This window comes from Beta vulgaris, chromosome 6, assembly GCF_026745355.1.
Source record: "Beta vulgaris subsp. vulgaris cultivar EL10 chromosome 6, EL10.2, whole genome shotgun sequence".
In the NCBI taxonomy this organism is placed as follows: domain Eukaryota; kingdom Viridiplantae; phylum Streptophyta; class Magnoliopsida; order Caryophyllales; family Amaranthaceae; genus Beta; species Beta vulgaris.
The window spans coordinates 39,751,678-39,772,341 of NC_079207.1; the positions used below are offsets into that span (position 1 = coordinate 39,751,678).

The following is a 20,664-nucleotide window of genomic DNA, read 5'->3' on the forward strand; positions in this document are numbered from 1 at the left end:
GTAAGTGTGTTATATGAATTATACTGAGTATATTTTCCTTGAATAATTTCCATATTTCCGAGAAAATATACTCTCATAATATCATGTAAACATTTACTTACCAAAGGCTTATTTAAGGAGTTTTGCTGGCACAAAACCCTTAAGCTTTTGCACGCATAATTTAAGAATACTCTAAGCAAAAGCACTTCATCTCTTGAACTCTCAAATCTAAGCATAAACCCGAATACCACATAGATCTTAAATTACTCTCATTCTAAGCATGTAAGGCTGTTTGTTTTTGAGAGAAAAACTGGTTATATTTGAGCATTCTGTGAGTTCAGTTTGAACCATCATAGTTGGTGGTTGAGTCGAACTTCCATAGGTGGAGGTTGGGGAATCATCTTGTGCATAGGTGCATAAGTGATTAAGTGTAATCTTTTGTTATTCTGAGTTGATTAATAAAAGAGTGAGTGAATGGAGGACGTAGACTTATTAGAAGTCAAACCTCGTTAAATCCTTGTGTTGTTTATTCATTGCTTTTATTTCCGCTGCTAGAGAATTGTTCTCTTATTGTTTTAACTATAAACGAAAAAGTTACAACATTTGGACAAACACTCAATTCACCCCCCCTCTTGAGTGTCTCTTGCACTTACAAAGTAGACCTGATCAAAAGTCGGGACGGGCCTGGCAATCCAAAAACTGCCCATGTCAGCGGGCCGGGCCTATTTGCTGTGCACAAAGCCCGGGCCATGCGAGCTTTTTTCGGGCCGAACGGGCCTGACTTTTTTTGCTCCATTTTAACTAATTTTGTTACTTTTGTCCACTATTTAGTATATTTTTCTGAAAATTCGATACAAATATAAAAAAAACATCTAATACAAGTGATTTAATTTGTTAAGTAACATCATTAAACAGTGTAAAAAGAAGTCAAATACTCCAAAATCAAGTTTAATACCACTACAATATTACATTTTTCAAACTCCAACCATAAGAGATGAACAAAAGTCTAAACAAAAAAAAAAGTCCAAACATTCAAATGTCTAATAAAAAGCAAATAGTAGAGTACTTAGGTGTTACATCTCAAATTACAACAAACTCCAAATCATTAGCCAACAATTTTACATTCTTCATCTAGATTATGATCATCATCATCCTCACATTCTTCATATTGAGTTGAAAAGAGAGAGTGACCTTACAAAACAAGAGTAAATAATAAAGAAAGTCAATTTGGAGATTAAATATATATGTATGAATTATGAATAACCAACATAAACTTTTTTATATACAAATTACTAACTTAGAAAAGAAAATAATTACCTAAAGAGAAACCTTTTGCACGTAGCCAATCCTCATAACAAGCAAGAGATTCAATGGTCATTGATGTAAGTGAAGCCCTCCAAGGATTAATCAATTTCTTGCCCATACTAAAAGCAGACTCGGAGGGAACCGATGATATAGGAATTGCTAAAATATCACGAGCCAATGCCGCAAGTTGTGGATGTCGAGGTCCGCCATTATTTTTCCACCAATCCAACACATCAAGTTTCAAAGTGTGAGCAACATTTTTTTCTTCCAAATAAAGGTCAAGTTGTGATTTATCTACAAAGCTTCTTTGCTTATTACTCATCCAAGAACTATAATTTGCCATCGTATCACTACCACTACCACTAGTAAAATTAGTAGCATGGCTTGATGTGCCCTCACCTATATCACCACTACCACCAACACCCCCACCATCCACACCTCTATACTCTTTAAGCAATTCACACAACATCGATCTAACATTTGCCACTTTCTCTTTAGCATGAGATTCTCCATAAAGAGTAGAGTAACAATACTCAACAAATCCAAGCTTATATCGAGGGTCTAAAACACAAGCACAAGACAACAACAAATTATAATCCGACCAATACTTGTCAAATTTCTTTTGCATTTCTTTAGCCATATCAACTAAGAAAAGATGTGGTCCATTTGCCATTTCAAGTAACATGCATTGAATCTCCCAAACACCCTTGAAATAAATATTTGCGGTGGGAGTCTTATAAGATGAGAATTCATTTGTGATATCATAAAAAACCTTTAAGAAATCATGAATCACATAAACCTTTTGCCACTCATCATCATCAAGAAGATACATCTTTATTTCATTATCTTTTTCCACCACATGATCAATAGCGGCTCGAAAATAAAGAGCACGATTAAGCATCAAATAAGTTGAATTCCACCTTACACAACAATCACCACGAATTCTTTTCTTAGCATCCAAATGATAAGTTTGTTGAGCAATGGTAAAAATTTTTCTTTTTGGGAATTGAGTTCCTAAAGTGTTTACCAATTGCTCTAATCTTTTCCACAACACCATCAATAAGCTTAAGACCGGCTTGAACAATCAAGTTAATGATATGGCAACAACAACGAATTTGAAAGAATTCACCATTAAACAAAAGCTCCTTTCCATTCCTCACAAGTTGTCTCTTAATTTGGTTAGCCATTGTAGTATTATAGGATGCATTATCCAATGTAAATGAACCTACATTACCATCAATTTTCCATTTAGCCAAACAAAGAGATATATCCTCAGCAATATTAATCCCATCAAATGGAGGAGTTAATGCACCAAATCTAATAATTCTCTTTTGCAATTTCCAATTAGTATCAATCCAATGAGCGGTCACACAAATATATTCATCTTGTGTACTATCATTTCTCCAATTATCAGAAGTAAAACAAATCCTACTTGATGCATTTTGTAAGTCAAATTCAACAACCTTTTTTTCCTCATCATAGTACTTAAGTGCATCCCTCCTAACCGTATGCCTACTCAAGACTTTGTAGCTAGGACAAGCAACAGAAAGCAAGTTCTTAAAAGCGGGTTCTTCAACTAATGAAAAAGAATGAGCTCCAGCAACAACAAACATACAAATAGCTCTCCTAAGTTGATCATGATCAATTTTTGGATTTTTTAAGGCCATAGTTTGTCCTCCAGAAGTGCATTAGCATTATTTTTAGCTATGCACTTATTAAGATGACGTCTTAAATGATAAGTTCCACTTGAAGATTTAGCAGTTAAGATACGCTTACAATGCTTACACTCCGCTTTTGTCAAGCTCTTGTCATTTTGGGTGATTCTGTTCATATCCTTCCATACACTTGAAGTCCGTGCATCAACCGGTAAATTACTATCTTCTTTATTTTCTTCATCCTCATCAATGATAGTGATATCCTCGTCATTTGAAAGTGGTCTTTTTTTACTAGAAGATGGTTTTGTCATTACTCTGTGCAATTAGAATAAATTACAACTTTTAAGATACTAATACTCAAACAAACCAAATTATATAATGAAAAAACAGCAACCTTTAGTAACAAAAAAACATAATAACTTTCGTTTTATAATTTAGATAATCATACACAATTCCATATAAACTTTCAAATAACACATCCATTATTAAAACTGAAAAATAAGAGCATAATTCGTACTAAAGAAAAAAAACAGCAATATTAAAATTGAAAAAAACAGTATCATTCATGCAAAAAAAAAAAAAAAACAGCATTGTTAAACTTAAAAAAACAGTATTATTCGTACTCAAAGAAAAAACAGAATTATTAAAATTGAAAACACTAGTTAATAATATTACTAGAAGAAAGAAACGGCAGGAAAAAAAAAAACAACAATACTATTAATGAAAAAAAAACAGCAATATTTTTCTACAAAAAATAAAAAGAGCAGTATTCATATATTATATAACAAGCAAGAAAATAAGAAATGAAGAAATTAACATAATACAATTAAAAAAACAAGCAACAAAAATATCCGAAAAATAAAAATTCAGCAACAAATAATCAAAACCGAAAAACAAAAAAAATGCAACAAAAAACCGAAGAATAAAAAAAATTCAACAAAAAAAAAAAAATTCGAACACTTAAAATGAACAAAAAAAATAGCAAAAAATTGAGAACTTAAAATGTATATATACATACAATATACATAAACATGCTATAACTCAAAAAGAATTAAAATTTAAGCATTTAACATACCTAAATGAAGATTCAAGAGAAGAACTGAAGAAGACAATAGGATGGAGAAGGGGGAAAAGTAGAAAACGGCTGCCACGCTTTTTTTTTTGAAAATTTCAGATTTCTTTTCTCTCTCCTAGGTTAGACAATAGAATAATAGATTCTTAATTTCTTAGTGTCTAAAAACATTGGCCCAGTTTCTTTAAACATTCCACTATTGAATTACTATTCCAGCGCCTTTTTTTAACATAGCAGACTAGCAGTACAGCAAGACCAAGACGCAAGAACTTTTAGAGCCGGGCCGGGCCGGGCCAAAAAGCGGGCCTGTGAATCAGCCCAGACCTGGCCCGATTTCAGACGGGCCAAAAAAACAAGCCCGAAGCCCAGTTTCGGGCCATAATTTTCTGCCCAAACCCGGTGATTTTACGGGCCGGGCCATGTTTGATCAGGTCTATTACAAAGTCAAGTAAGGATAGTCAGGTGTTTAGGGGGAACAACGTGACTGGTGACTGGGAACTGGTTCCTAGAGGAACTAAGTGAGGATTAATTTATAATAAGTTGTAAGAACTATTATAAATAAAAGAGCAAGGTTTCTTCCTAAAAACTTGATTAAGAGAACCTTGTTAAAAGGATCTTCATGTGTACTTCCTTATTGCCATTTCTCTTTATTAGCTTTAAAATTAGTTTATCCGCAAAAAGTTTGAAAATCTCCCCAACTACAAGTCCCCTCTCCCCCCTCTTGTAGTTGATCTAGTGTTTATACTACACTAACAATTGGTATCAGAGTCCGTTCCTCCAAAATCAGTTAACACTGAGGAGTTAGTACCTGGTAATCATGAACACTATGGGAGAAAGATTAGACGAAGGTTACTCAACCAACGTCCACCTATGTTCAATGGCAAGCATTATCCATATTAGAAGAACCATATGGAAATCTTCATTAAGGTTGAAAACTATCAAGTGTGGAGAGTCATTGAAATCGGTGACTTTGAATCACGGAGAAGGATGAAAAAGGTGAGTCAATTCCTAAACCTCTCTCAAAATATGATAAAGAGGACTTTGATAAGATGGAAATGAACAACCTGGCAAAGAAGATTCTTCATTGTGGTCTTGGTCCCCATGAACACAATAGAATCACGGGTCGCAAATCTGCCAAGCAAATATGGAAACTTCTACAGGTGACATACGAAGGAACAAGGGAAGTCAAAAGATCAAAAATAGACATGCTTATGCACAGATATGAGTTGTTTCAGATGAAACCTAAAGAGTCAGTTCAAGATATGCTCATTAGATTCTCCAATATTATCAATGAGCTTGACTCTCTAGGAAAGGCTATCGCTCCAGAGGAACAGGTTCGTAAAGTCCTAAGGAGTCTCACACATGATGACAAATGGATGGCGAAAGTAACAGCTTTGCAAGAAACTAAGGACTTTACCACATTTAATGTTGAGCAACTTGCAGGTTCTTTGTTGACTCATGAGCTGCACCTAGGAACTCATGAGACTGATCCTAGTAGACCTAAGGCTTTAGCTTTCAAGTCTGAAGAACAAGATGATTTCGAAATGGATGATGAGGAAGTTGTATTGATCGTGAAAAAGTTCAAGAAGTTCTTTAACAGGAACTACAAAGGAAACAGTGTTAGAAAGCCCTCAAAGCTAAGTTGCCATAAATGCGGAAGTCCTAATCACTTTATTAAGGAGTGTCCACTTTGGGAGAACGACAAGGGAAAAGGAAAATACAAGGAGAAAAGGGAAGGAATAGCAAAAGCCTTTCTCAAAAATTGAAATGAGAAGGGCCATGGTTGCAACCTGGGAGGAATCTGACTCTGATGAGGAGCGGGAACAACCTGAAGAAGAAACATCACATCTATGTCTCATGGCAAAGACAGATGATGAGTAGGACTTGTCAAACAACAAGGTATGCATTAATGTTATTGAAGAAGAGTTATCAGAACTTAAAAAGAACCAACTTATTAAATTGCTTTTGGAAACTTTGGATGATTACAAGGCCATCTGCATTAGAGAGGAGAATATGGAGAATGCCTTGGAAGTCACCAAAGAACATTCAAACTGGTTTAAAACTTTAAACTCAAGTATTGAGGAACTGTTCTTTGAAGTGTTTGATGAAAACCGACGTATTGAAGCATTTGAAAAGGTTAAAAATGAAAACTACTTCTTGAATATGGAGATGGTAGAATTGAAACTATTTGTTCCTGAAGGAACCAGTTCCCCTAGAAATACCAGAACAAAATTGAAATCTGAATACAATTTTGTTTTAAATGAAAATCTGGTACATAAAAGGAAATTGGAATCTTCAAGAACAAAACTTCCTGATCCAGCTAGCTGGATACAAAAATATAAAAATGAAAGAAGAAACGGACTAGGTTTCAATCACAAGAAGAAAAAGAAAAAATAGGTTGATCTGCCAAGTAACCGAATATGTTCTTACTATGGGAACAATGGTCACTTAGCATCTGAATGTTCCACCAGAGAAGAACATATTGAAATAGAACACTCGTTAATCAAGCAAGTGTGGAAAGTTAAAAGGAACTCAAGCCCGACAGAGGAACCCAAGTCAGACTGGGTTCCTACCACTGACTAATTGTTCTGGATACAGACTAAAGTGTGGGGGAACAACCTTTGGTACCTCGATAGCGATTGTTCTAAGCGCATGATAGGGGACAAAACTAAATTTCTCTCACTTTCAGTCTATGAAAGAGGAATCATTTGGAGACAATCTTACAGGTAACATTGTAGGTATAGATAATATATTTTTGGTCGAGGGTTTGAAACATAATTTACTTAGTATTTCCCAATTCTGTGATAAGGCGAACATATGAAGTTTACTAATGAATGTTGTGTAGTAAGTGATGTAGGTATATGTACCAAGATACTGGAAGGAACTAGGAAGGGAAATATGTATCTTGTTGACCTGAACCTGGTTCCTAGGAACAATCTGACTTGTCTAAGTGCAATAGAAGACGAACCACTCCTTTGGCATAAAAAGTGTGTTCATGCAAGCATGACCTTGCTTCACAAGCTAAGCGGTAAGGACTTAGTTGTTGGTCTTCCAACAATCAAGGTCTCGAATCATGAAGTTTGTGGCACATGTGCGAAAAGGAAACAAGTTAGATCCTCGTTCAAACCAAAGAAGATGGTAAGTACACAAAGTCCACTTGAATTGATTCACATGAACTTATGTGGCCCGGTACGAGTCCAAAGCAGATCAGGTAAAAGATATGTATTAGTCATAGTTGATGATTATTCAAGATACACATGAGTTATTTTTCTTCATAACAAAGATGAAACTTTTGATGAATTTGTGACCTTTTCTAAAAGAATTCAAAGGGTAAGTGGCACTACTACAAAAAAAAGCAAAGATAACACCCCTAAATTAACTCTTACTTTATGAACTGTTATATAAAATCGAAATTTAACGTTTTAACAGAAGAACTGTTATCTTAGCTTGTATTGATAATATATCACTTAACAATTATCTTAATGTGTGTTATCTTTGCTATATAATGTGTGGTGTTTTATTATTAATTTTTTTTACAAGAATGTGGTGATTTATTATTAATAATAAAAAAAGCTTTCAAAAATAATTCCATACCCATTAAAGTGAGAACATTGTCTACTATAGCTTAAGAATGTGAGAACGGTTTTACCCCTATTCTACCCACAACTTCTCTTTTCTCCCGGTTTTCCTTTCAACCCACCATCTTCATTCTCCTACTCTCGCCTCCATTCTCACTTTCTTAATCTTCTTCGTCTCTCTCCTCTGAACGTCCTAGGATTTCTGCTCTCGTCCTAGACAGATTAGTATTATGGGTCAAATGGAGAAATGATAAATCCATAACTACTATCAGGAACATGGCCCATAAGTCAAATATATAGTGTTCATGTTTGTCACTCGTCCACAGTCTAAACTCAATATAGAATTATATGCTTGTGCTGATTTCATGCATAATCTTACACTGCACTGCGTTGGAAGTTGGAACAAGAGATCGACATGGAAGTCATGTATTGATGCAGGTGAGAAAACCTTCATCTTAATTTCGAATTTGATTAATTTCGAATTTCGAATTTTGATTAAGTTCAAAGACCTGATATTTGATTAATTTCGAATTTTGATTAATTAGGCCTGATATTTCATGTTTTACGGTTTAGGTTTTGATTTCGTCAACATTGGCTATGAATTGTCGATCTTATTTGGTCGATTTTATCAACAAATACTTTATTTATTTATTAAAATGGTGCCCATATCTCTTTTGGATCTATTGTTTTTTTTTTGTTCCTTTGATTTAATATGTCATTTTGAGGTGATTTTATTCAAAGTATACTTCTGTTACTCTTTTCCATCTTCTTGCTCCTCCTTTTCTGTTTTCCTTGTCTTTTATGGATTTTACAATTTTCTGGGTTAGGTCTTCTTGCTCTCATTTCCTTTATTTCAAATCTCACCGTTTGTGTGTTGGATTTCGAGTTTGGTGATAAATTATGTTGCATTTGCAATTTCAGCTCCAGACTACTTAACTGCAACATCTTTGAGATAAATTGTGCACTTTACGCATAAGAATTAGAGGCTACCAACTTAACCTTTGTGTCTAAAATAATATTGCTGGAGACTTGGTATAAGTCAGGAATTTAGATTAGATTATGTAAGAGTATATATGGCTCACTCAATTGCTTTTTGAGTCTATCTAGATTATGTATTTAATTAAAGTAAAAAAAGAATCCATATCATTTTTTAGTGCTTAAGAACAATTAAGTTAAGCACCATATGTGTTAGATCCTAGAGTGCAAAAGTCCTGAAAATGTGACAATTATTTATTGATGCGTAGGAGCATGAATTGATGATCAGTCAATGAGTCTAAGTTGTGTTTCAATTGCATTATCTTTACTTTGATAGTGTTTGTTTTCCGTAGAAGCTCGTTTAGATGTTTAGACATTTATCATTAATCTTGTTTCCTTTTCACTAATTTGAGTTAGGTGATTTTGATTTTTCTTGTCATTTTTCTCTTTATTCTTCGTTTGATGGGTTCCCCTTTTTCACGTATTTAGTTTGATATATATTCTTCTGGGATTTTGCTTGTCCTGTGTTTTTCTACTGTTTATGGTTTCGAATATTGGTCCCTTTCTCTCTTTTGTTGAGGATATTAGTGGGTTCTTCGACTTTGTGTGTTTCCCGACATCTTGAAAGCTCCAACGTCAAAATGTGTATCGCAAAAATTGTGGACTATGAGCTGGATGATCTTGTGCTATTGGAGTAAATAGCTCTATAAGTCTATCATTTTGCACCCCAAAGCCCCTTACTTTTGTTGTTATCCATTCTTTCCTCATTTTTTATTTTGTACATTACTTGATTTATTAATATCTTGTAATTTTGTTCAGTATTATGATGTTTGGTGAATTATAACTATGATAAAAAAAAGTTTTGAAAATTAAGCATTGTTTAAAGTAGATTTCCTCAACAAAGCAAGCAACAAAAACATTGCTAGCTAATTTACCAACAAATGCGATATACTACCAGCAAATTTACTACTAATTCATGACACGTGCATTTGTTTCCTTTTAATTTATGCATGAATAATTACAAAGTTTAATTACTTTTCAAGTTTTTATATATGAATACTTATTTTCTAATTACCTTTATTATAGTACTATTAAGGCATTGGCCCAACCTATTCTCAGGAGAAAATTGATGAACTCAGGGATTTGTGGATTACATACGTCGGAGATCAACACGAAGCACAAATGATGAATGAGTTCTAACTTTCCGCCTAATTTTTTTTTACCTTGATCCACTTTTGGACAGGCATTGTATTTTTGGATTTGGATATTGATATCATGTGGTTTTTTTTAGAAGTTTAAAATTATGAATATTAGTTGAATTATTTTGTGATATAAAGAATTTTGGAAGTTTGGAATATCATATTCAATTTATTGTTTGTAAGATCTTATGGGTTGAGTATTAATTATACAACAGATACAGGTACTGTACTATCTTGTTAGAAAAAGGAATTGTACTGTACGACATTGTTGTGCTGCGTCTGTCAATATATATGTGAAATGATAATTTGATTCTTTTTTTAAAAAATATCATAGATAATAGTTATAAGTAATATATGTTATATATATTATAGGAAAACATAACAGTTATTCAGGATACGTGTTAAATTTTCCTTTTTCAATTTGTTATATAAATAGCAAACATAACACTTATTTACAAAATGTGTTATCTAGTGGCATAACGTGTATTATAAATGACTGTAATGTTTTCTCTGGCAAACATAACACTTTCATCAGGTGTTATGTTTACTTTACATTACATTGACTTGGATAACACCTCAAAACTGTTATGTAAAGCCTTATTTAACAGTTATCTTTGCCCTTTTTTGTAGTAGTGGTATTGCTCCTACGTTTTCATTTCGAAAAGTTAGACATAAAATATTTTTGAGAACCAAAATATTTTTTTTGATATGAACCGAAATTTTTTTTCTTCGGAAATTGAGGTTCGAAAATTTTTTCCGGAAAATTTGAAAGTTCGAAATATTTTTCTTCTTCTCTCGAAAATTTTGAGGAGTCCGAAAAAAAAAAAAATTTCGAGTGAAAGAAATTTTTTTCGAGTGATCATGTGGTCCGAAATTTTTTTTTTTTTATTCGAAAAGTTATTTTCAGGCACTTAAGTAATATTATTTATAAAAGTGTCTGCATTTTTTTTTCATGCCTTTAAGGTTTATAGTATTGTATTGTGAGAATGGGTAGTATAAGAAGGACATATAAGATAGAAACATTATATGTCTGCATCAGGAAGTTAGTTCAGCATCATTATTATTTTTCTTCCTGCAAATCTGCACATTATCATTTCTTTCTGTAATGATGCATTATTATTATACTACCCTGCTATTGATGCATGAATATTTTTCTTCCCTACTAACTGTTTATAATTCTTGCCTGCAAAGTGTATATTTACATGCCTTTGTTTTTGTTTACCTCTTGTTATTTGTGGGAACACGTTAGAAAGAGTGCTAAACCTTCTGGTTTATTGTGATGTAGCTCTGCGAGTATGGCTGCTAATCTAGGAAACTATTTTAACCCCATCATTCTGACTGACGATGAAGCCGACGACCGTCATGCACCCATTGACCATAGGGAGTATGAAGACCTGCATTGGATAATGCGTTGTATTTTGAGGAAGGAATTTGCTAGGGATGATGAAGTCATCATAGAGATGGACCGTGCTAGAGGTACTACTAGAGAGGATATTTATGATGCATGTATGAGGATTGAATCTGAACCTGAAGAGGACGAAGACACCATACCTATTAGAAGGTCTAAGATTCAGAGGAAGTTCATCGATTACTATGAGGATCAAGAAGAGGATGAAGCTAGTGATGAAACCTTCATACATGAGCAATATAAGGAAGACAAGGATAAGGATGGCAATGTAGTGCCATAGGTTATATATAGACTTATATACTTTTTTTTATATATAGGTATACATAAGATTTTAGTTATAAGAATTTGTTAGATATGTGCCAACAAGACAAAAGTGTTTTATAGAGTTACCATTCTAGGAAAAATATAGATACTAGTGTGTTATTTTTATTTCACATTATTTTTCCCTTCTATGGAAGAATAAAATTAAAATATAGTTTATTTATTGGAGGAATAAGAATTTATTTTGGGCACGTAATGGGAAATATTTTTTTATTTTATTTTATTTTCATTATGTGATTATATTTTCTTGCTCAATTCCATTTCATGTGGATATGAATTTATTTACGTGAACAATTATATGAATATTAGAGAACATTTCATATTGGAACTTAGTGGAATTGTATGTTGATGCGATCTTTAATGATCAAATCAAGTGTTGCCTTGCTTAGACGACTATGTAAGTTTTCTGGAACCTGAGTAGAGTTATATTACTTTCAGAACCCGAAGTAAAATGGCTAACAACACTGAACTAGCTGATGATATTCGCCTCTTGGCGGAGAAACTGAATCAGGACAAGGTCGAACGTCCAGAGACTGCTGGAGAGATGTTCGAAAGACCGGCCAAAGTGAAACCACCTTACTTTAAGGGACAATCTGACCCTACTTCCTAGAGAACTGGATTAGGGAATTTGAGAAGTTATTTGAAGTAGTGAATTGCCCTGCTAATATGAGAGTAGGCCAGGCTGTTTTATACCTAAAGGATGAGGCCGATTTGTGGTGGAGAGAAAATGGGGCTAGATTGAGTGCTGCTGAGGGATTCAATTGGGAAGCCTTTGTGGTTGTGCTGAGAGGAAAGTTTTACCCCGCCTTCATGAGGAAACAGAAATCTCAAGAGTTCATCAACCTTAGAATGGGTAGTATGACTATTTCTGAATATTATAGTAAGTTCATAACCCTGTCTAGGTTTGCACCTGAGGTGGTAGCTACTGAGGAGCTTAAGGCTCAAAGGTTCGAACAAGGGTTGACTGATGAAATCCAGCTGAGATTAGGGGGTGAAACCTTTACATCTTTAGATGTGGTGTATGGGGGAGCTTCTCATATATATGGGTTGCAATCAAGGAGAGATAAGAAGAATGGGATAGTTGGTGAAAAGAGAAAAGAGGTTAGTACTGGGGAAAACCAAGGAAACTTTAAGAAAAACCGGAATGGAAATGTGAATTTCCAAGGAAGGAACAACCAGGATAACCGTAGTCAGGGTAGACCTGAAAGGGTTTACAATTGCAAGAAGTGTGACAGAAACCAGCCTGGGAAAGACTGTAAGGAAGAGCTAGTGACCTGTCACTATTGCCAGAAAAAGGGTCATAGAGAGTATGAGTGCTTCTCCAAGCACGGGAAAGATTTGAAGACTCAGGGGAATGGTAATCAGGCTAGATCGGGGTCCAATCAGCCAGGGAACCAGGGTCCTAAGCCTGGAGGTCAGAATAACCAAGGAAACTATAGTAGGCCTGCTAATGAAAATCCTACCCAGAACAAGCCTGCGGGAAAAGTGTTCGTGATGAGTCATAGCGAAGCAGAGAGGTCCGCTGATGTGGTAACTGGTAATTTCTCTATTAATTCAGTTTCGTTAAAACGTTATTTGATTCGGGGGCAACCTATTCTTTTATTTCGTCTTCTGTTCCAAAGCGTCTGGGATTAGTAGAGTATGAGTTAATTGACTTGTCTATCAGTATTCCTACTGGGGAAGTCGTAAAGTGTACTAAGTTGTTCAAGAACCTGCCCTTGAAGATAGGAGAGAGTGTCTTTCCATCTGATTTAATCGAGTTTAACTTAGGAGACTTAGACGTGATTCGTGGGATGAACTGGTTGAGTCATTACAAGGCTAGGATTGATTGTGAAGTTCAAAAGGTAGTGTTGAGAAACCCTTCGGGAAAATTGACCTCATATAAACGATTTGGGAAACCCAAGAAGTTTGGAGTGATCTCTGCTATGCAAGCGCAGAAGTTAATGAGAAAGGGGTGTGAGCTATTTTTCTGTAGCGTGCAAGATGTTAGTAAGGAAGCTGAACTAAAACTTGAGGATGTTCCAATAGTGAATGAGTTTATGGATGTATTTCCGAGTGAAATTTCAGGTATGCCGCCTGCAAGAGCCGTTGAGTTTACCATAGACTTAGTTCCTGGAACTGCACCTATATGTAAGGCACCTTATAGAATGGCACCTCCTGAGATGGGTGAGTTGAAGACGCAATTGCAAGAACTTCTAGATAAAGGTTACATCAGGCCTAGTGCATCGCCTTGGGAAGCTCCTGTATTGTTCGTGAAGAAAAAGGATGGGAGTATGAGGTTATGTATCGACTATAGGGAGTTGAACAATGTTACCATCAAGAACAAGTACCCTTTGCCTAGAATAGATGACCTATTCGATCAACTGAATGGAGCAAGTGTGTTCTCGAAGATTGACTTACGTTCAGGATATCATCAATTGAGGGTAGCAGATAAGGATGTACCTAAGACTTCCGTTAGAACGCGTTATGGTCACTATGAGTTCACTGTAATGCCATTTGGGTTAACCAATGCTCCTGCGATATTTATGGACTTGATGAATAGGATCTTTCATGAGTTTTTGGATAAGTTCGTAGTGGTTTTCATTGATGACATTTTGATATATTCGAGGAATGAAACCGAGCATGATGAACATTTAAGGATTATTTTGGAGACTTTGAGAAAGAACCAACTATATGCCAAGGAATGAAACCGAGCATGATGAACATCTTTACTCAAAAGGACTTGAATATGAGGCAAAGAAGATGGCTAGAGTTGATTAAGGATTATGATTTAGATATCCAGTATCATGAGGGGAAAGCAAATGTGGTTGTTGACGCCTTGAGTCGAAAATCGAGTCATAGCTTGAGTGCTTTGATAGTCCCTGAGGAGTTCTGTCGAGATATGCAAAGGTTGAGCCTAGAAATTCTAAATCCTGGGGAAAGTGAGGCTAGACTTAGTAATCTTTCTTTGGGAGTGTCAGTTTTCGACGAGATTATTGAGGGTCAAGTCGGGGATGAGCACCTAGACAAGATCAAGGAGAAAATGAAGCAAGGTAAGGAAGTAGACTTCAAGATTCATGATGATGGGAGTCTAAGGTTTAAAGGGAGGTGGTGTGTACCACAAAAGTGCAATGACCTTAAGAGACGTCTTATGGACGAGGGCATCAATACTCCTATTCGTGCACCCTGGGGGTGACAAGTTGTATAAAGACCTTAAGGTGATCTATTGGTGGCCGAACATGAAGCGAGAAGTAGCTGAATATGTGTCTAAGTGCCTCACCTGTCAGAAGGTGAAAATAGACCATAAGAGACCTATGGGGAAAGTTCAATCGTTAGAGGTTCCTGGATGGAAGTGGGATTCTATTTCTATGGACTTTGTGACTGCCTTACCCAAGATGAAGAGTGGAAATGATACCATTTGGGTTATTGTGGATAGACTGACCAAGTCCGCCGTGTTCATACCTATTAAGGAGACATGGAAAAAGAAGCAACTCGCTAAGACCTATATCAAGCATGTAGTGAGATTGCATGGAGTTCCAAAGGACATTATCTCGGATCGTGACTCTAGATTTCTATCTAAGTTCTGGAAAAAGGTCCAATTAAACCTTGGGACAACATTGAAAATGAGTACCGCCTTTCACCCTGCGACCGTGGTCAGACTGAGAGGACTAATCACTATGGAGGATATGTTGAGAGCTTGTGCAATTGATTTTCAAGGAAGTTGGGAGGACCAATTAGATTTGATTGAGTTTTCTTACAATAGTTACCATGCGAGTATAAAGATGGCACCTTTTGAGGCATTATATGGACGGAAGTGTAGAAGTCCCATTTGCTGGAATGACTTTAGCGAAAATATAGTTTTGGGGACTGAATTTATTGAGGAAACCGTCAAGAATGTCAGATTGATTCAGGCTCGAATTCAAGCTGCGCAAGATAGGCAGAAAAGTTATGCAGATTTAAAACGTGCGAAGATGAGTTTGCTGTAGGTGATAAAGTATTCTTGAAAGTATCACCCACTAAAGGCGTTATGAGATTTGGGAAAAAGGGCAAGCTAAGTGCTAAATATGTAGGCCCATATGAGATTTTGGAGCGCATTGGGAAAGTAGCTTATAGATTGGCATTGCCAATGGAGTTTGAAAAGATGCATGATGTATTCATATATCCCAACTTAAGCGCTACATCCCTGATGAGCGTCATGTGTTAGAGCCTGAAAGAGTGCAGATAGATAGTAGCCTCACATATGAGGAAAGACCTGTCAAGATTCTCGACAGGAAAGTGCGTAGTACGCGCAACAAAGATGTTCATATTGTCAAAGTTCTTTGGTCTAACCACGAGTCAGAAGAGGCAACGTGGGAAGCCGAAGAGGATATGAAGAAAAAGTATCCACCTATTCCTTGAGGTGAGTTACGAGGGCGTAACTCGTTTTCTTTAAGGGGGTAGAATGCGATAAATTTCGCGCTTTTGTCTATTTTTATGAGATTTTCATGCATATGTATGCCTATGGAGGGCAAGTTGCACATGTTAGTGCAAAAGAGGTAGAGTCTCCGCATAAGAAAATGTTCATAAGTAACACAAGTGTTTTAAAAATGGGAAAGTGACACGAGGCACTATCTTTCTTCAAAAGTTTTCGAAATGTTGAGTTCAAATATTTGAAAGTACGAGGGTTTTGTGTTAAGTTTCGGGACGAAACTTCTTTTAAGGGGGTAGACTGTAATCCCCCACAATTTTAAAGAATTTTCATAAATATATTAAAGTATTTATGTAGTTATATTTAAATCCAAATGAGTTTGGAAAATGATTTGACTTTTAAAAAGGGTTGACTATTTTAAAAGTCAACTAAAAATATTTTTCATAGCTTAATAAAATTGTAATGTTTTAATTAAGCATGTTTTAATAAGAGTTTTAATTATTAAAAGTATTTGAAAAGGAAGCTTAATGGAATCGAAAGCCCAAAAGTGATAAAAAGGGAAAGGTTATTTGATGACTAAAGTCCTAATGAGCCCATCTTATTAGTCATCAAAGTTTATTTTTAAAATCTCTTTTTAAGCCCAATAGGAAAAGCCTCTATTTAAATATCCTAAAAACCCAAATTTTACCCTACACACTCTATTTCTCTCTCCTCTTTCCACGTGATCTCTCTCTCACTCGGCGCTCCTTCTCTCTCTTCTTCTTTGTGTGCGTCGTTCTTCGTTTCTTCTCAAAAATTGTTTCTTCTTCTTCAAGTAACGTTTCTTGTTGAACAAGAAACGTCACAAATCTTTTCAAGAACCAAGTTATTGCTGCCGCCGGTCCCTTTTGCTGCACTGTGTCCGGCGCCCTTTCTTCTCCATTGTTGTGGTTGTTTTTCTTTCTTCTCTTAAGATTCCATTAAAGTATAGTTTTTATATTATTTTATTATTTATTAGCATGTTTTAGATTTAAATTATTGTTTTATATGCAATATAATTTCGGCATATTATTATATTATAATAAATTTAGATTATTAATTAAGTTATTTTCAGTTTTTTATATGAAATTTATAGTTTTTAGGGTTTTTAATCACTAGAAACTATATTTATAAAGTATAAATCATGAGATTTGGTTAGTATATAATTTTATATGTATTAAATATATTTTCAGAAGATTTATTAAATTTTTAAATGCTGTAATTTCAGAAAATAAGTATTTTAAGGTTTTTAAATGATTTTTAATCACTAGAATAGTTGTACTATACTAGGGATTAAAAATAACGAAAGTTTGTACGAAAAACGATTTTAAAACACGTTTAAGGGGTTTTGGTCGTTTTAAAGTTGCTGTAAATTTTTAGTTACGGATATTTATTTCATTATTTTATTTTCTTGGCGGAGATTTCATAGTAGGAGACTTTTAGAGCGTAAAAGTGGCCTACAGATTTGTTTATACAAGGTACGTACATCGTCTACGTGCTATATGATTTAGAAGCATGCTCTAAGATGTTTTTTATTAGTATCATGTATAGGACTCTATTTGTTCATATATATGATTTACTGGAATTGTTTTACATGTTATTTGCCTGTGTGCTACATGTAAACTAGAAGTATTTATGAGTATAAATGTTTGTATGGAAGTTTGATGCAAGCAGATAAGTCAAGTTTATTATTAATTCGTGAGTGAATTAATGTAAGTAGATTGAATCATGTTTTCATGGATTCTTGAGTATTATTATTATCTTATAAGAACGTGGATCTTATTTGGTAAGTACAAGTTATACCTATATAAAGGTAAAGTTATTGTTGGCTAGGTTCAACAAGCAAGTTAGTAAAGTATAAAAAGAAGTTAAAGGAGTCTTGATTGATAAGTTGTGAACACTTGTTAATCAAAGATAAAAAGGATTTTGTTATGATTGTGTGATTATTAGTTATGTGTTATTTTTGGTTGGTGTCAACAAAGTAATAAAATATATTCAACGTAAAGTGAAACGAGAATAGGTTATAGACTTTAGACTGGTGCACGTCTAGAGTTGGACACTAAGGGTTGGAGTACATGGTGGTAGCCCATGGCTTTTCTAGGATTGGATTGATCACCATTCCTCATTAGTTCAAAGGTTCCTCGATATCGCAGGTCATTTTGGAATATGTCGTAGCTCCCATATTTCCTATTTTCAGGTTAGACAACTCGTCCAATAACTATTCCATTTAAAGAAAGAAATAAAGTTTAGAGTCTAGTTCAGTAAGAGTTGTCTGCAGATTATTATATGTTTCATTATTTTTATTCCTGCAAGTTATTTTGTAGTATCATGTTTAGGATTAGTATGTCTGATATGTAGTACTCAGCTTTGCTGATTACGTGCTTGTTGTGTTTGTATCATGGCTTTGCCTATTGATCCTGGGTGATCCTTCGGGGGGCAGAGTTGAGACGGCATTGACATTACAGGTTCGAAGATGCATCTCATTGGGAATCTGGAGTGGAGAGACTCTTGTATTAGTAGTAGCATTTAAGTTGTTTTCATAGGAGCTTATGTTTTCAGACAATAGTTTTACATGTTTATATGGCATTCTTGACACTTTTTCACTACTTACTAATGGGATTTAACACAAGTTTTGTAATGATTTTGATCTTTTTCTCTACAATTTTGTAATATGCTCTTGTTAATCATTTGAGCTCATTTGTGTTGGAGAAAGTTCAAGTTGGGAAGTTAGCATGTCGAAGAGACTCTTTGAAGAGTTATCATAGTGAAGCAAGGAAGTGGAATGCGCGCTTCATGAATAGTTTTGGTATGAGTAAGTCATTTTCAAGAAGGGAGATGAGAAGCTAAGGTCAGGTCTCCGCGGTCACTGGAGATTTCATTGCGGCCGCGACGAATTATGACAGAAAAGAGCCGAGAGCTCCTCCACGACTTCACCGCGGGCGCGGACCACCTCCGCGGTCACGGTGCTTTCCTCCGCGGTCGCGGAGCCCTGCAACGAGAAATTCGGCTTTTCGTCTTCCCCTTTTTTTCGGATAAAAACAAGAGTTCGTCTTTTGTGTTGGGTCGTTTTTTTTTCATCTGGTTTTTAGAGAGAACTCAAATAAAAAATTGTAATTTCTTTTATTATGGAGGTAATCTTCCATCTTGGTGTATCAATCGAATCAACCATTTTAATCAACTTGTGAGTTCAATTCTTCCTTTAATTGCTTGAATGTTGATGATTCTTCATGTTCTTCATGTTTGATTGTTTTTGTGCTTAAGTTAACTTGATCAATTAACTTTTCTTATTCAATCTCTACTATCTAGATAATTGTCTGCTTTGAGATTATCTAGGGTTTGTAGTTTATGCCCAATTATCGCATGCTCGTGGATGATTGAGTATAAGAAGAATCATCATATAATTTTGCATTCGATCGCTTGTGTGAATGCTAGATTACGCTATTGAAATCTCCCTAGTTGTTATCTAATTGCTTAATTAAACCTAGAACGCTCGGTAGGTTGTTAGCCATTAAGGGTAGATTAGAGCGCTCGCTTAGTCTTACCACTACGTTAGGGGAGATTGAATCTTATGATTCACAATAGGGCGTTCAAGTAACTTAGGTGTTGAATTGTTCAATGATCAAGGGTTGAACTGGTTGTGAAGATTGATTGCCAAGATCTCGTTTATTATTTGATTTTCCTTGTTTTTGCTTTGTTGTTTCATTTTCATTCCTCAAACCCCCCCATTGTTACCATAGCACACATCTAGTCAAACCAAACCTACCTTCTCCGTGGATTCGAACCTTACTTCCTTATACTACGTTTGTGTAAGATAGAATTGATTTATTTGCGCGTTAGCCGATACGACTTAGGCCTCGCCAAATTTGGCGCCGTTGCCGGGGAAGGCAGCAAGTTTGGGTTTTTTTTTTTGTGTGTTTCTGTTTACTTTTGTTGTTGGTGTGTGAACCCGTCTTATGGTTCACACCCGTGCTTCTCATATTGGATCTTTGTTGTTTGATTCAGAGATCGAAAGGACACTCTATCGGTTGAGAAAGGAAATTCGGGATATTCCGGAGTTGCCCTTATTATATTGAAGTTGAGGAAGAAGAGATGCCGCCTAGAGCTGATCCGACATTGAGGGAGCTTTCTGCTCCTAATCTGGACCAAGCACCATTGGCCATTCAATATCCAGAGTTAGGGGAGAATGTTACTTTTGAGCTGAAGTCGGGTCTTGTTCATTACTGCCAAGCTTCCATGGTTTAAATGGGGAGATCCAATCAAACATCTTGCGGAATTCCATGCTGTTTGTACTAGTATGCAGCCAAGGGGTGTTACGGAGGATCAAATCAAACTTAGAGCCTTTCCTTTTTCATTGAAGGATAAGGCTAATGATTGGTTCTATCATTTGAGCCCCAACAGTATCAACACATGGAGGGGGATGAAGCAAGCTTTCTTGGAGAAGTTCTTTCCTTCAAGCAAGTTGAATGAGCTTAAGAGGGCCATTAGCAACATTGAGCAAGGTTATGATGAGATCCTTTATGACTACTTAGAAAGGTTTAAGAGGCTCGTTGCTTGTTGTCCCTATCATGGTTTTGCCGAGAAGGATCTTGTGTTATACTTAGTTGGTGGGCTCCTTCCGTGAGAGAAGGATGGTAATGCTGCTTGTGGGGGTAACATTGATAACAAGAACCACAACAAGCCATGGAGCTCATAGGTGAGTTTGCTGAGAGTTCTCGCACTTATTCTAAGAGAATTACCACTCGGGGAGTTAAAGCGGCAAGTTCTACA

At 35.5% G+C, this 20,664-nt stretch overlaps 1 protein-coding gene across 1 annotated transcript; it reads right to left on the reverse strand.

Moving 5' to 3' along the window:
• Nucleotides 1-1,084: 1,084 nt before the first annotated feature.
• LOC125494417 (zinc finger BED domain-containing protein RICESLEEPER 2-like) lies at nucleotides 1,085-2,341 on the reverse strand. The gene is made up of 2 exons (XM_048637974.2): nucleotides 1,297-2,341; nucleotides 1,085-1,170 (listed from the first exon to the last, which is right to left on the reverse strand). Exons 1-2 carry the CDS (start codon nucleotides 2,339-2,341, stop codon nucleotides 1,085-1,087), a joined length of 1,131 nt encoding a protein of 376 aa, XP_048493931.2.
• Between the last annotated feature and the right edge of the window lie 18,323 nt (nucleotides 2,342-20,664).

What these genes read in the sequence shown, in the direction of transcription:
- LOC125494417 (XM_048637974.2), bottom strand. Translation starts at nt 2,341, where the DNA reads ATGGTGTTGTGGAAAAGATTAGAGCAATTGGTAAACACTTTAGGAACT. An exon ending in TGCAAAAGGTTTCTCTTTAG is followed by an intron (nt 1,171 to 1,296) that starts GTAATTATTTTC and finishes TTGTTTTGTAAG; the next exon opens with GTCACTCTCTCTTTTCAACT.